The sequence below is a fragment of the Ursus americanus genome, chromosome 15 (genome assembly GCF_024610735.1).
Source record: "Ursus americanus isolate L20-20 chromosome 15, mUrsAme1.1.p, whole genome shotgun sequence".
Taxonomy (NCBI): Eukaryota; Metazoa; Chordata; class Mammalia; order Carnivora; family Ursidae; genus Ursus; species Ursus americanus.
The window spans coordinates 31,329,412-31,347,228 of NC_142141.1; the positions used below are offsets into that span (position 1 = coordinate 31,329,412).

Sequence of the window (17,817 nt, forward strand, 5' to 3'; positions counted from 1 at the left end):
GAAGTAGTAAAAATATATGCAAAACATTTAACTCCTGTGGATGAGCTCATAAATATAAAAGGACAGCTTAAGAATGACAAGAGGAAACTGCTATTAATGTGGCTTATCCGAGGCCAGCTTTGTACTAGCAGATACCCTGGGGACACTAAGGCTCTAAAAACTCTATGTCTCCATGGGAAGCCAGGCTGCCTATTTCAGGAAGAGAAATTTGGCACAAATTCACAGTTGTTTGTCTAGATTCAGTAGAGACTAAAGACGAATTGGAACAAGACCTTGCCAGTTATCCATTCTGAAGGGTTGGGTTCTTCAGCTTGACAAGATTTTGCCACCTAAAACAGCTGTTTTGTGTTGGAGACTAGATGGTGATTGTGCCAGGACTACTTAGAAAGTCTGAGCCATAGATGTCAAAACAAATGTTTCTGATACTGAGTGTATGCTCATTTTGTGATATTTTTCACTTATCATGTGAGTATGGGTGCTGTTTGAGGTTGGAGGTGTTGATGAAGAAGACAGCGATGTCAGGTTAAAAGCCTAACATCAGGGGCGCCTGGGTGGCATAATGGTTAAGCCTCTGCCTTCGGCTCAGGGCGTGATCCCAGCGTTATGGGATCGAGCCCCACATCAGGCTCCTCCGCTGTGAGCCTGCTTCTTCGTCTCCCACTCCCCCTGCTTGTGTTCCCTCTCCAGCTGGCTGTCTCTATCTCTGTCGAATAAATAAATAAAAATTAAAAAAAAATAAATAAAAAATAAAAGCCTAACATCAAAATATGCCAACCAATTAGGAAGAGAAAAGCTTCAACAAACATAATAAAACCTAGACTTGGTAAAGTCAGAAGAAATCAATGAGATATACCTATTTGCTAAAAGTAAGAGCAAAATATTTATCTGCAATATCAATTCTTCAAATATATCAACAAATTATTCTGGATAAGAATCTACTTGCAATAATTTTCCTTATACGGTTTTCTTCTCCTTAAACTTTTTAAAAAGTATTTATTAACATAGGTAAGATTGTCAGGCTATAGTTAGAATTAGGAGAAATACACAGAATCTGTCTGAGAAAGTATCTTGCAAAGACAATAACTATATATATAACTATATATTTTTTCTGCTTTTAATAAATTTGGCCCAAAAACTGACACCAAGTCAATACTTTGCTTCAATTTAAAAGTCGAAAATACCTCTGACTTTCCCAGGTGATTACCTTACATCGTAGCTAGCTAGCAGGCAACTGAATAAAGGAAACTATCAGATTCCAATAAGTAGTACACTCCTCACTCTACAGGGATGCCAGTATTTTTGGAAGAGTTGAATGAAGGTGAAAGAAAATAAAACATGAACACAATGGTCAGGTACAGGCATTTAACAGGATCATGTGCACATCCCTTGAAGTTTGTGAGTGGGAAGAGAGCTAAGCAAATGTCTCTGAAGCTCTCTTTTTGGAAATCAAGTTTGTGTAACTGGACAAGACATGTGGCACAAGTCTGTGCAATTAGATCAGAGAGCCTAGTACCACAAACATAATTATTAGCGGCTGTTTTTGTTGAATGGCAGGTTAGAGAAACAATAAAAAGAGGAGTTGATGATGATGAAAGAGGAAGGGCATGAAATGACTGTACTCTGATAGGAGCTTTTAAGTCTAGACATAAAGAAAAGAGTCTGTCATCCTCTCTGAACTTAAAGTGTTGACTGAGAAAGCAAAGAGGGATGTTTGTAGGCTGGAGGAATAAAGATAGGATCTCCACCAAGTCAGAAAGCTGTTAAGCACTCAAGGTGAAAACACCCATCAGGGTTTTAGAGTCAACAAGTAACTGTTTGTATTTGGACATTTGCAGCAGACCTCATTACCTTAACATCCTTGACCAAGTTTCTGAGGCAAAGGACATCCAGGGTATGGACAGGAATACTAGACTTTACGGTTAGGGAACTTTTTTTTTTTTTTTTAAGCTTTTCAAATAGGTTCTTATGACTGTGCACCTATGTGAGGAGAGGGAATAAAGTGGTCCTGTTGTGCAGAATAATTCTGCACTTAGGCTTGGGACTTCATTTTATTCTTTTTCTCCCTATACCATGCAAGTCACAGTGGTGCTTTTTATGCTCGGAAGGTGGCTTTACACAGTAAACATGGAATATTTTTAAAAATATTTTCATAGGATTATATTTGGTAATCAGTCCCTTGAGGTAACGACTCATTACTTTGAGTGGAAAATATATATACACAAGATGAACGTGAGGGATCAGTCTCTGGGTCAGTCAGAGACTGGGCTGAGAATGGAAGACAAATTGGGCAGTGGAGGGGGGACACTCTACATTCCTGTCTGCCCTGGAAGGTGAAAATGAATTGGCTTCAGGCTTTACCCAAGTACCTAGGGTTGCAATGGCACCCTCAAGAAGGAATACCTGCTAATACCTTTCCCTGCTTTCCTCTTTCCAGAGGAAAATAAGTTTGCCAAAGTTGAAACAAGTACTTTGCACATGAATTTATTGAGATAAATTAATTAATTGTTTCATGGTTATATACTGGGCATCTGCTGTGGGTAAGGTGCTGGTAGTACAGATGTGGTCCACAGAGAGAAACAGAAGAGTCACACTTTCAACAAACTCAGAGCAAATGGAGACTCTTCCTACCTCTAGCCAAATTCACACTTCTCGTTCTTCACCACAGTTCTCACTTCAGCCAAATGATCCAAGATCAGAGTTTTGAAAGAATCTGAAATCTGCGTACTGAACATTTCTCCTTGAAAGAAAATAAGCCCAGTTCTTTGATCAATGCATCAAGAATTAAGCTCAGCTACAGAGGAGCTGTAACCTATCCATAAATAAAAATTGCTTAATGGAGTTCCATTCCTGAGCCCCATTTCCATGCTGCCATAGTTAATCAAGCTTTATGAGCTTATTCAGGGCATGTCTATTTTTATTTATTTGACTAATTTTTTAATGTTTACAATTGTATTTTAACTAGTTTATTTGTATAAGACGTGCATATTTCTATTCCTCTATCTATTTAATAGCACTGACCAAGAAATGTATACTGTATTATGGGTCCTGAATTTCTGGGTCTGTTTTAGTAAAATATGGAGACTTTATATCTCCTTCTAAAATTAAATTATGACACTAGATTTGAATCTCTTTGGACATCATTTGTAAAGCTTCTTATATGAAAACAAACAGGGTTTACTTTGAATCTTACCCAAGAAAAATCTACACCGAAATATTTCAATGTTTGTACTAAATTAAAGTATGTTACAACCAGAGTTTTCTTTTGGTCATCTAGAATTAGTAGGAGAGGAGGAAATATTTTTAATAGAAATCGAATGGTGTGAAACTACTGAATGTTACCTGTTTTTTTTTTTTTTTTACAGATGTTTCAATTAATTTACTAATCTGACTTGTTAAAAAGCCAACCACTTTACCTAGAATTGTATTTTGCCATTTTAGTGGCAATTTGACAAATTATTTTCAAATTTCTGGCTTCTGTTTTCCCCTATATCATATCCATGCACTAAAATTTTAATCCCCATAAATTATAATAAATTATCTTATTTCACTTGAATTTAATAATTATTTGACAATACTGTATAAATTAGTCTGAATTGAACAAGTCAAGTCAAATTCTTGTAGCTGATTATATGAATTAAATCATATTAATTGAGTTTCTGGGGGAATGTTTTCGGATTTTGATAAATAAACATAAATGGAAACATTTCTTCAAAACATAATTTTGTGGAGTTTTATCCAGCATAACTGAAGTATACTACCAAGAAGTTTAAGATAGCTTTTCCTTGAATATTATTTTTTCCCCAAAATTTTTAAAGGTTTTAACAATTTGGGTTAAAATTTGAATTGAGTAAAGTGAAACATCTGCAGTTCATATGGTTTGGATCTAATCAGTCCAATCATTTTACTTCTCTCAGTGTTTCTCCTCTGTTAACTTTTAGGTTTTGGTTTTCTCTTTATTTTTTTTCTATAATCTGGATCCCAGAAATTATATATACTTAAGAACTCAAGTATATAGTAGTTGAAACCTATCTTCTAGTCTTAAATGCTAAACTTTCAGCATGTTTTATTCAGAAGTTTACTAAGACTTGCACGAAGATGAGTATAAAATAACACTTGTCTAAGATATACATATATATTTCTCCACTTAATTGACTCTCTGCATTTTTTAAGCTTTTCAAAGTGTCCCTGTTGATCACTCGGGACCACCACCTACATATAACCTTCCCTTATCCATAAGTTTTTATTTTCAAACTTGGATCACATAGATAATGTTTTCTCCTAAAAGATATGTGCACTTTCTCAAGAGCATACTATTTAATTTTTTTAAGATTTATTTATTTATTTGAGAGAGAGAGCACAAGTGGGGAGGCAGAGGGAGAGAGAATCCTAAGCAGACTCCATGCTGAGCGTGGAGCTCCATGCAGGACTCAGTCTCCTGATCCTGAGATCACAACCCAGGTGGAAACCAAGAGTTGGTTGCTTAACCCACTGCACCATCCAGGTGCCCCAAGAGCATATTATTTTAAACCAAACTAAGCATTGGTTTTTAAATAAGATGTGATATTGAGATAACTCTTGGTCATCATCCACCATGAGGAAAGAGATATAACGTGCCAAATAGAATTCTTCTTGTCTAATATTTTCTTTATAGATAGCTATTAACTCGAGATATAATGAGAACAATAAAATTATTGAATAAGAGTTTAAAAATCATACATAGCATCCCATTTCTCATGTATAATGACAAAGAGCAATAACGGATATGTGCTGGGTTCTAATATCAATCCTTAGTTGCATCTCACTAGAGAAGGAATAATATCCCCCCCCAACCCTCCACCATCCCACATGTAGTTAAGGTAACAGCATCTGTTCTTAGAACATCTCCTCTTCTCCCATGTTGCTTTTCTATTGTTGCCGTTGTTGTCTATGCTATAATGTCAGACTCTTACATGGAGGTTTAATCTTTGGTTTTATGCTGTCTCCAAATACCAATTTTAAGCACCAAGAAAACCTTTTACATTAATTTCTATGAAAGTATTCCTTCCAATATGCTCTGCAAAATACTGGCTATGTCCTTTACTTTGTGATCTGAAATGAATGTGTGATGCTGTCTTCTATTTCCAGCCCAAGTGATCTGTTTTCTTTGCCAGCTGTGTGTTGTGGCAATTGCAGGGCAGTTCCAGGGACTCTGGGGATACAGAATCACTTCAACCTTGATGTACGGCCAAAAGTTGGCAATCTTCAGTCCAGAGGGCCATGAGCTTCCCATCTTGATTAAGCCCCCTTTTCAGCAGAAGCCAGAATTCCTCGTTGCCAATATCATGAGTTACAGAAATATATAGTTTCATATATGGTAAATGTTTTGGTTTGGCCAGTATATATATACAGGTGAATTGTCTTTCCACACGTTAAATAGAAATATATATACTGATAGTAGTATTTATATTTCTTAGTATTATAATTACCCACTATCTAAGTAATGATGGAAAGAATCTTTGAGTTAAGAAGCTAATTATAAATTATTTCATACCATGTTGAAAGTTTAGAAAATTTACCATACATGTGTTCAAAATGAGCCTGAGTTTGAATCCTAAAACTTGTTCTACATTAAGTATTTTAAACTATTTAGGGCTGTTCATGCTTAGCTAATTTGTGAACATTTCAATGCATCAACAAAGACTATTTCTTGCCAGAAACCCAACATCAAGATGTGTTCTACTGACCCACTTTATTCTTTTCATTAAATTGAGGAGAAAAGATAGTCTAAATTATATGTAATTATATTATAGAAATTCATAAAAACATTAGTAAATGTGGTAGGCATTTTATAGGAATGTCTTTAAGGGAAGTATCTATACTGACATGGTGCTCATTTAGTGAAATATGCCATGAAGTAATTTCTCCAACCCTTTCTGTTGGCTTTTAAGTTTTTCTTTCTTTATAAATAAAATGTAGTGGTCAAGCTCAACTAGAATGAATTATTTCTGAGTAATGAACAAGATAAATTAGTCTATAAAACATTAAGTAGATATGAAATTTTTGCCTGGCTGCCAACAGTTTGTAAATGTTTACAGGAGCCTCATGGTGTGGTAGAAAGAACACGGACTATTTCAGTCCTAAGTAATCTCCTAGAGGTGCCCGGTAAGTTCCTCGACGTCCCTAGATCTCCTAGTGTCATCAGCTACAGAAGAGAATCAGAGATGAACCAGAAAATGGTTAGATTTTGCCAAGCTCTTCTCTGACTCTATTTTACTAAACCCTAAATTTTTCTTAAGCCTTAAATGATCTAAACTTTTATCATTAAAAAAAAAATGAGACCAGGTTTTCCTATTTAGTAATTTTAGTTGATTTTGAGGCTTTGAAGTCTGTGCTTTAAATTAGACTGATCAGAAGTTTTAACTGAACACAGAACATTTCTCAAAATAATCTATAATAACTTAGGGTTTTTTTGGTGGGAGGTGAGGAAGTATTACAACTGACACTCCTGCCAACACCTCCTTATCATAGTAGATCTACTTGAGAAAGCTGGTGGACTTTAATAGAACATAACACATTTCTAGCACTATTTTGTATTCTCCATAGATTTTTCCAAGAGCAAAAACATTGCAGTGATTGTCCCTTACTTTTACATGGTTAGTATTTAACACCCTTCCTATACAGAATGGCAGACTTTCCTTTTCTCCAAGGCTCAAATGAAGACACAAGCCACATGAGGATTCCATCAGGCTTTTTCCCCAAATGTGAAATGCAGGAGGCATAATAACATAGGACCAAAGTTGGGTGTGGCTAGGACACCCTGGCAAGAAACTAGGATTTCTAATTTTCTAAAATTTTTCCTGAAGAATTGGTTTTACTAAAAAAATAGAGAAAAGATGGGCAAAACTATAAATAGCTTTATGACTATATATACAAATACATTTTCTGGTACCGAAGTTTACTTTTCAGGAAGAAATAATTTCAGTAACTACTCTCAGCCTTACCCATGGCCTTCTTACCATTCAAATGAATTGTAGTGGGCTTTTCTGAGGGTATCTTCAGCCTCCTTTTCTAAACTCCTCTGTTTTATGCTATTCCCTACCATTTATCCCATTGCAAATGGGATCCAATGTCAGTTATCCTGGGTCACAGCAAATGACTCAACGTATAAGCATTCTGGTTTGTTTTCAGATAGATGGTGGTTGGGAGTAGGGGTATGATTCCCATTTCTAGGGGCATACAAGCTTTTCTAAGTTTTTACTTCATGCAAAGTGAGCCATACAATCTTTTCTTGATTCGCAAGTTAGTTAAATTTATATCAACACTCACTGTGGACAATTCTCAAAAATTCCAAATAAACCCTCATCCTTACATTTAATTTATGTCTTGTCTATGGGCATGCCACCCTGAACATGCCCGAGCTCATCTAATCTAAGTCTCATTGTGAATATATCCTAAGAACACAGAAGGTAATGTTTGAAAATGTGGCACTATTAAAATGTTGATAACTATTTCCTGAAATAATTCAAAAAGTGGACAAAAGACTATCTCTGGAGAGGGAAAAAAATAGAAATTGTCACGTTTACTAAATCTATTGATCTAGCACAGTGCCATGAAGAGACACATTAAATGACCATCTGCAAATATTTGTTGACTAATGATCAACATGGAAGACTCCAGAGTCACATCCCATTTACAATTAAAAATACAGTAGAAAATTAATCTTTAACACACTTAAATAATTAATTTACAACTGAGACTACTGTCCCGAAAATTGTGTTGTTAGCTTCTGATACTTTTCATGGTAGGTCATTGACAATGGTTAAATTACAATACCAGTCAATTAAATATAGCCTTAAATTGACAAATGTTTTAGAATTTGCCACTATATTCCTCAATAAGGCAAGCTAATGACTGCATTTATCCTTGAAGCACCAGTTGAAAATGTTAAAGGTCACTCTGGTCTTTAGCAAATTGAGAAAATTATCTATCTTCTTATATAGAGATGGTAAGAATTTTCTGCTAACGTATGTAGGTCCTGTTTCTGTCTGCAATTCTAAATGTCAAGGGTATCTGAAAGAACTGGGGATGATGGAGAAACTAAATCACTCTGTTGCATTATGGTGAATGGGCATCTGGAGTCTGACATAGTACAAGGTGGGCCAGAACTAGATTAATGATTACCCACTCTGGTGTCCTCTTTTTAAAGGTGGTGAGATCGTTCTAGAGCAAGTATATGCCATTAACTCTGGGTGGAGAATATGGGATCAAGTGACTATCCCTACTGATTTGTAGCAATTTCTTGGCCATCGAGTGTAACTCCAAAGGGACCACATGGTCCCTTAATTTTAGAGTGTTAACACAATTTGCCCTTGAGAATGCAAATAAAATACTTTTTTTAATTTACTTGTTTGACAGAGAGAGACAGCGAGAGAAGGAACACAAGCAAGGGGAGTGTGAGAGGGAGAATCAGGCTTCCTGCCGAGTAGGGGGCCGGATGCAGGGGCTCGATCCCAGGACCCTGGGATCATGACCTGAGCCGAAGGCAGACGCTTAACGGCTGAGCCACCCGGGAGCCCCAGCATGTAAAGTACTTAAGGGAGTAACTGAAGGCACTTAAGTTTCAAACAACAATTCCACACTCTTAGTGAGGGGAAGAAAATAAAGATTATGATAATCTTATTGCAAATCTTTAAAAAAAAACTGCCTATAGACAAAAATGAGGTATATTTGTACACAAATTCCAAATCCACATAATTATAGTTAGGCAGATGTTGAGTGCCACACCTATCAAAAATAGACAAAAGAAAAACCTAGCACTTCTTTCCACATTCTTTAAAATTTTCTCATTAATGTTAAGCTGCTACCACCATTATTTGTGTCTATTCCTGTTTGTGGCTCTGGTTCTCTGCACATGTTTCTGTCGATGCTTTTTCATATCAAAGTCCTGCTCCGTCTCTGAATCACAGTGTATAGAACACTGTGTGGTCCCTGGACCAGCAGAATCAGCACTTCCTGGGAAATGGCTAGAAGTTCAAATTCTCTGGCCCCACCCCAGATCTCCTAAATCAAAAATCTCAGCAATCTGTGTTTAAACAAACCTTCCAGATGATTGTGATACAGGCTCAAGTTTGAGAATCACTGGTATGAAAAATTGGCTAACTCCCTACCATCCTGATTCAGCAGACAGTAAATACCTATTGGTAGCCACTGTTCCAGATTCTACGCAATCCTGTGAGCTGTAGACAAATAGCCCCAATCTGCAAACGAGGAAACCAAGACTCAGGAATTATAAATGACCTTTTCAAGGTCATACAGCTGGTTAAGTAACAGAGCTGACACGTTAAACCAAGTTCTTCTGCTCTTCTCGAGCTATTTCCTTCTCATTTACATCTAAACTCCTCCATTAATTTTGTCACATAAAATATGACTTTGATGTTCCCTTTAAAAATTTGTGTGTGCATATGTGTCCATGAAATTATTAGCTGCCTTGTGTGTGTATGTGTGTATTTGCACACGCACGTGTGCACGCATGCCTGGGAGACAGATGCTGGGGGGCAGGGTGGAGAGAAATGAAATGGGAAAATAAGTAGATAATACAAAAAATTAATATCACAAATGCTGCGTCCAGTCACTACCAATATACAGCAATTAGATACATTTTGACATCTTTCAAGACAGTGAACTTAAAGTTTTTTGAAATTGTTGAAGGTCAAGCAAATATGCAATCCATAACAGGTCTGCTTAAGCTAAGAGATACTACCATAGTTCTGTTACCCCTCAGCAATGTGCTCTCCTCTTGCAGTCAGTCTTCAAAAACCCATTCTCTTCTTCCTTTTTTTGCTTTCACCACTCATGGACTATTTTGCTGGGCACATGCTACCTATGAATTTGGTGACAGTTTTCTACTTCAAAATCTCTGTGATATTTTTTGAGCTCATGTAATTGTCCAGCAAACAAACAGCACCAGATGCTTCTTAAAGGTGATAAGACAAACTATTGCAGTAAGGGAGAGAAACTACAATATTAATTGAGCTCAACTCCAACTAAGACAACGGTGACTGAGGCTATTAAGGGAAAACAAAGAGGGATTACTGGAAAATGGAAAAGGTGATTTTAAAAAAAGAGATGAGAGACTGTGGAAGTGAAATTTACAGAAGGGAGTAGGTAGGGAATTACTGAAAATGGTTTGGGAAGGTGGGTTGGGACAATGTATAATTTGCAATTGGACAGGATTGCATTTTCTTAAGACTCAGCATGGGACCTAAGGTCACCTTTAGGGACACAGCCTAGTGCAGGTAGAAGATAGTTTAAGTTTGGTAAAGACTCTTAGCATAGTGTTCAGGGAGATCCTTTGTGCTCTGTGAGAGTTCAGCAGTTCACATAATGTGTTGAGGCTTTGATTAATTTAACTGTTTCACATTAAAGAGAAATGAAAACATTATTTGAAATATTCTTAATTATTATTTAGGTATTGAAAACTGCTATATACTTTTTCTGGACATGATCTTATAAACCTACAATCTATTGGACTTCCTAGATGTAAAGTAGCATTTCACTGTCAAAAATCATGAGTGGAATCATGTTTTCAACAAATTCAAGGGTATCAGTGAACTACCAGCTGAAATAATAATTGCTGTGTAATTTTTTCCATACCAGTATTTATGAAGGAAAATTATATCCCATTAGATCGTTTGCAAGTTATCACAATTTTTACAACATAGGAGAATTACAACAGGTTTTACTAGAGATATAAAAGATAAAACTAATGTAGCTTGTTCTAGACAAAAACCTAAATATTTTTGTTTCCCCAGAATTTTGCACTACATTTGTGTAGAATGTCACTCTCTGGAGAACCTATCAAAAAGAGCTAAGATTTCTACACAAAGCCTTATATCCTATACTCAGGAAAAAACACCGCCAAGCCTTGTCCATAATTTTGACTCAATTCTAACCAGATTTCATATTAACTCATCAGCTTATTTTAATGGAGGTACTCAGAAGCTCTTCAGAGCATTCTACTTCACAGTAGAGAAAGTCATTAGAGATAATGTTGATGTCCGTGAGTCATCAAGAAAAACATTAAATTCTTATTAGTAATCTCCAGATATGAACAAGGAAGTGAATGAACTTGGAGACGAAGGTGCCAAACTATTTTTTAAATAAATAACGTCCAAGAGCTCTAAAACTTTAGTCACCTAGAAAATTAATCTATATGGAAATTAATTGCTTTGTGTTGATTAATCAGTATGCTTCTCTAAAATACTTTTGAAATCTAAAAATCAAGTGCTTGCTATAATATGGAGAAGTATTCAAAATAGGTAAAACAGTCTTTATCATTGCCTTTTTTTATTTTGCTATATTCAACTTTGTTCAACAAAGCCTGATTTAGTGGAAAGAGAATAGGCCTTGAATCCATATACCAAATCTACCATACCCTAGGTGAATGTATGTTCACCAATTTATTTACTTTCTCCAAGGCCCAATTTCAACATGTGTAGAGCATAATGCTTGCCTAATATAGTTTGTGAGGCTCAGATATGAATATTAAAGTATATGATACATGACAGTCACTCTGTGTCATTCTTTATTTTTGTGCTATTACTGTCTTTAAATTCGACTTACCCCAGATGGTGCTTTCCTTCCTTAACCAAGAATGTTGCCTTGAGACCTCACACTCTAGATAGGCTTTCTGATCCATGTTTGAGATCTCTTTTCTCACAATTTTAATAATGAATAGTTGAAGAGATATACATATATTATTTAGAAAATTTAAAGGAGTTTCAGATTTATAATTGCCTATCAATAACAAATCTTTATATTTTGTAATTCACTGACTTTTCCTTTAAAGTATGTTCATTTGGGCATTTCCTTTTACTTTCATTTTCATTTTATTTGAATGTACAATTATTATCTCAAGCTTTTACAAATTTGACCATACTATCAAAAGAAAAAAAATTCTGGGGGTGCCTGCGTGGCTCAGTCAGTTAAGCATCTGCCTTCAGCTCAGGTCATGATCCCGGGGTCCTGGGATCAAGCCCCATGTTGGGCTCCCTGCTCAGCAGGGAGCCTACTTCTCCCTATCCCTCTGCCCCTCTGCCTGCTTGTGTTCGGTCTCTCTCACTCTCAAATAAAGTAAAAATCTTTAAAAAAAAAAGAATTATAAAAATTCTATATTTAAATAATACTGAGTTTTCTTGGACTGATCACTTATTGATTCATTCAATAAAATAATTTATCCAATAAAAATATATTGAGCACATATTATGAACTATGTATGTATGTAGAAGAAGAAGACCACATTGGTATGGCTCTTTGAGAAAGATACACCCTTAAAGAGGTATGATCTATGGTGATTTTCAAGACCACATTTGGAGCCATTTAGCCCCACACTCTAGAGTATGGCCACATAATCTCTGAGGTGTACAGTGTAAATGTGATAACAACTCTGGGGAGTTCTACAGGCTTTTTTATGTTAGGATATAATATAACATAACCTATGTGGGACACTTGACAACAACTCATGAGAAAGAGGTTTAGTTTAGAGAAGTTAGGATTTGTGTATTACATTATACTAATCATAATATGTTTCAGGACACCAACTAAAACTATCAAACTATATACCATTATAATTTTGAGTAAAATATTTAGAGCAAAATAATAGACGTGACTGATTCTGAATTCAAGAGGCTCTGACCTTTATTGAGCTCCTTCCAAGTTTCACAACAAAGTTTTTGAAAAGTACATTCCTCACCCAGGACAGCACCACTGCTGCTCAATGAAGTACAGTCTGTACTTTTACTGAGCGGTCCCCACGAAGTACGATTGGTGGGGAGAGCCAACCACAGCTCAAATACACACCGAATCCTTTTCTCTCCATGCCTTTCTTTACTTGTTCATTTTTCTCTGCATAGACTATTCCTCTCAACTTTTCAAATTCTGACCTACTAAAATCCTACCCCTGAAAGATTCACCTCAAACATCAACCATCTTCTTCAGGACAACAACTTTACTATTTAAAACCAAGACAATGTATTTTATCTCTCATGTACCTCTTAAAATATTTTCTTTGTATTGTAATTACTTTAATTATATATGTCCTTATTCTACCCAGTTTTAAAACTCCTTCAAGGACTAAGTCTTCTTTGTCTTCGCATCCTCTGTAGTAAGATCTAACACAAACCCTACACATTGGTGCTTAATACATATTAGTCAAATTAATTTACTCAAAGAATCTGTGGGATTTCTTTATATATTCATGTTCTATTTATTTAGGAGAGGATGATGGGATTTTGCATTTGTTTTTTACATCTAGTTTTCCCCTTGTTTATGTCCATTGTATTAAAATTTTACTTGCCTTTTACTTTCTCATGTTGTATCCATTAAAAAATGTTTAAGGAAAAAGTTATCATGCTGGCCAATAGGTTTATTCTACTAGCCCAAAAAGAGAAGTATTCTTGATCCAGTGTGATTGCTAGGGAGAAAATGGGTCAGATGCTTCTCTTCTGGAGAAGGATGAGAAGCATAAACTGGGAAAGAAACTTGTGAATGGCCCTCCTCAGATTAACTACTCAATGATTCATCAAAACATAACTCATGCCTTGGCAAGTTAAAAGAAAAGATGATTTACATGAAAATTGTGACTTCTAGGTTATTTCCACTTGGATTTCATCAGTTTGCAAAATCCTCCCCATTACTATGGTGGAATGTGCCCATTAACAGGAGCTGATTTATTTTGCAATCACTTGTAATGTCAAAGATAATTCAAAATAAATTTTACAGATTGCTATTATTTACTTAAAATAAATTTGCCAAACATTGGCCTTTTCTCATATTTTTTTAAAGTTATATATTTTTAGATAAAATACTTCCTATTTGTCAAAATTCTAGGAGTCCATACAAGATGGTCGATACTTTGAGTCTTACTTAACTCCCTAACCTCACTTCTCATGATTTCCGGCCTTGTTCCTTGTTCCCTAGTTGGTAAATCAAACATGATTTTTCTGAAAACACGGACTGTTTCACCTTAATGCTTTTGTTCATCTCTCCCCTAGATGCTTCTTATTCAACCTTCAAAACCCAATTCAAGTCTCATGTCCAAATAGTAACTCCACCTTGGAGCCCCAGCCAATATGAACTACTTTTATTTTTGCCTCTTTTGTTTTCTATTTTAGCTCTTACTATCACTTAATATGTTTTATTGTAATTCTCTGTGTATTTGTCTTTTACTCCCAATACAGCATAGATTTTGCTCAAGGAAAGCCGTAACTTACTTGGCTTTATGTTTCCATTTCCTAAAAGAGTGCCCTTTTCCCCATAGGTCTTCCTATGTGTTTGAATTAAACTGTCCAAAAGCTCTTAAATAGATTTAGAATACCAGCTGGCATATTCATCTTTTAAGAGACATCAAAACTGATGTGGTTAAAACCTCATGTAAGTAATAGAATTTCACTACAAGAATACGTTTTCAAATTTAGAAAAAAATCTGACTTACATGAAAGAGAAATAGAATTTATGTTCCCTTTCATTAATGATATAATCTTCAGGTGTTAGTTTCTTCGAGTAACAAAACAGTACTTTATAACTTTTGATATAATTGTAGATTCACAAAAACTGTAAGAAATACAGAGAAATCTGTATTCCTTTCACTTACTTTCCCCTAGGTCATCTTTCAGTTGGAATTTAATTTTGCATCAAAATACACAAATATAGAATGCTAAGTTATTAGTCCAACAAACATCAAGTAAAATTCTGGTCCTCTTTTTCAAAAATACTTTTATAAGCAAACTTGATCATCTTTACAGTAACCCTAACCCAAATAACAGAGAACACAGGAGAGATTCTTTATAAAAAAAAATGAACAAGTCCTCTACACTGAGCCCCTCAGAAAGTTACTTTCACAGTAACAGATGTTTATAATAAAGACAGTCATTGTTCATTACCACGAAATTATCATATTATACTTTACTGACATACCCAAAAAATTCTTTTCAGAATCTGAAAAAACCTAAAATCATCTAGGTCTTCCCACTTTCTATTTTGAAGCATAGTGAACTTTTTCACACTAGTCTTAACTGGTTGCTGGGTGGGAAAATGGTTAATTGATTGATGAATTCTTTGAATCTTGAGTTCCTATTTTGTGCAAAGCAGAAAAACCCAGGAGTTTTCAACCTAAATATGATATATCATGTGCAATGCACTCTCAGAAATGATTGGTCAAAGATTTAGCAACATTTGTATCATGTTTTTCCTTTTGTTACCTTCAAAAATCCTGCTTTATTTTTTGCTAAAATCATCCTTCAATCTTTTCATCCTAACAATTTTTGGTTACAAAAGCATACATAGGTAACAGCTTGCAATTTACTGACAGTGCTTGTTTCTTAGGCAAAGTAAATACTGTCCTAAATATTTTGTCCAAGATTTCAACCTCCTGACTTGCTCTGTACCTTCTGCTTGTGACATAAAACATATTAGATTCCCCTCCTTGATACTTTGACATTTTCCTCTGTGGCATGCCTGTTAAAGACTATTATCTTGATGTGTCATTTTGTCAGATAGTTTTCCAACAGGATCCCATTGGGAGAATGGGAAAGGGTGGGGAGATAGGATGGAGAGGCAAATAGTCAGAGATAGAGAGCAGAACAGTCTGAAAGCTGGAAGCTTAGGTGTTGGATCCATCATTACTGGCCTCTGTCACTTTAGCATCTTATGTGTGAGTTATATAATCTCATATCCTCTGTTTTTCATCTGTAATTAAGAATAGCAATACCTTCTTCGAGGACTGTTGTGAGAATTAAAGAAATAAACTCAAGAAAGTATTTTTAAATATGTAAATAAATAGATGTATTTGTTTGTATCTTGAAGACAAGGTAAAGTACTGAATGCTTTCCCTAGAGTTACCTACAGACCTTTCAGAGAAAATTACCTTTAGATGTACCAACAAAAACATGTGCATTAGGGAAACAGTTCTCTTGTCTATCAGTTACAAATTCCCTCAGGTTTCCATTTTTTCTAGGGAAAAAAAGGCTTTAAAAATGCTGATGGATACTGGATATTCTCCCAACCCAGAGCAGTGATTTTGCTATTTTAAAGACAATGTGGATGTTGGGATTAGTCTTTCTGTATCGCAGAATGTCAACACATTTTCCAAAACCGAATTTATCAGTTAAATGTAGCCAAGAGATTTAGTTTATCTAAGTGTCCTACAAAGGAGAAATAGTTTACCACTGTTTTTACAGATTGAGGCAAATCTGACATATTATTGACATATGCTATGGATTTAATTTAGTACCATAGTACAGATGTGTGCTCTGATAAGTTTTTGTGTAATCTAGGCTAAGACAGAGTTATTTCAATATTTATGGGGTTGAAAATGCAGAGTTAGCAAAGGAAGCGTTTTAATTAAAACAATATTTTTCCTTATATGCTCAGAGTAAAATATAAGAGAATTCTTTTCAAGACTTATTACTTGTTTCAATATACTTGCTGGGTTTTTAGGCACATCGAAAGAGATTTGCTTTTTTTTTTTTTTCCAATTTTTAATTTTTTAGAATTTTTTTAAAGATTTACTTATTTGAAAGAGAGAGAGAGAATGGGGGGAAGGGGAAGAGGGAGAAGGAGAAAGAAACTCTCAAGCAAACTCCCCACTGAGTGCAGAGCCTGACATGGGGCTCGATCTCACCACCCTGAGATCATGACCTTAGCTGAAATCAAGAGTCGCTGCTTAACTGACTGAGCCACCCAGGTGCCCCCAGTTTTTTAAACCTACTAATTTTAGAACTGTCAGAAATTAAAACTCAATAGTTCTTCTGTTTTTTTCTTTCACCTTAATGTATGTGACCCTTTAAGTTTAGCTTTTTTTAAAAAAATTTTTTATTGTATGTTTTAGGTATCCTAGAGATAACTTCAGTGGAAATCGGAGTTGTTGCCGTCAAAGCCATTAACAGCAACTATTATTTAGCCATGAACAAGAAGGGGAAACTCTATGGCTCAGTAAGTATTCTGCTTTAGTTTTCCAAGTCCACTGCAGTAAATCATTACCAGAGTTTTGGAATGTTTCCCTCAGACATTGAAGAGCTTTGTTATCATTCTATTGCTAGTAAACAGAGCCACAGTGGACTGGTCACCAGAGTTTCAGGGCTGGCAAAGCAGCTCTTGGAACTCAGTAATTTCCTCTGTTGTTCACCCATCAGTCTACCACACAGGCTGTTGCTGGCATTCGTCAGTCAATGTTATGAACTGTTAACGGGTCAGACTCTCACGGAAGCATCTGGTCAGATTGGCACGGGTGCTACAGACAACTTGGAGAAGAATCATTGAAAACAAAGATCTTAAATTGAGTAGGAAACCATACACTGTGTGTGTTTTAGAGCTGAAGATAAAACAGGGGCTTGGTATTTTGTATTCTGTTAAAATATGAGATGGGGAGGCAGATTAAGAAATCCACCATTTCTGTGCCTTCAGTCAATTTCATAATTTTATTTACCTAGACAATAGTCATTAATTCATTGATGCAGCTGGTATCCAGCCAATGCTTTGGGTACATACTTCTCTATGTTTCATAGCAAGTATTGAGGAATATCACTTCAACATGTGTAAATAACCTTATTTTGTTGATTAGCATAAGAACAATTGCACTGCCTGCCTAGAGCCAACAGCTCTCAAACTTGATCACAATCACTGGGAAGATTAAAACACACTTCTAAATTTTTTGATACATTAAAGCTGTGACAAGATCTAAGAATTTGCATTTCTAACAAGGTTCCAGGTGTTCCTGATCCAACACTTTGATAACCAAACTTAAGCAAACAATGAATCATGGAATACTATATCAAAAGTTAA

The 17,817-nt window shown here is 35.5% G+C and overlaps 1 protein-coding gene across 1 annotated transcript in view; it reads left to right on the forward strand.

The window, feature by feature from the left end:
- FGF10 (fibroblast growth factor 10) overlaps positions 1-17,817 on the forward strand; it is an 80,863-nt gene that overhangs the window by 57,411 nt on the left and 5,635 nt on the right. The window contains exon 3 of the mRNA XM_087867901.1: positions 16,865-16,968. Within this exon, the coding sequence (XP_087724027.1) occupies positions 16,865-16,968 (104 nt within the window). The remainder of the gene's footprint in view (positions 1-16,864; positions 16,969-17,817) is intronic.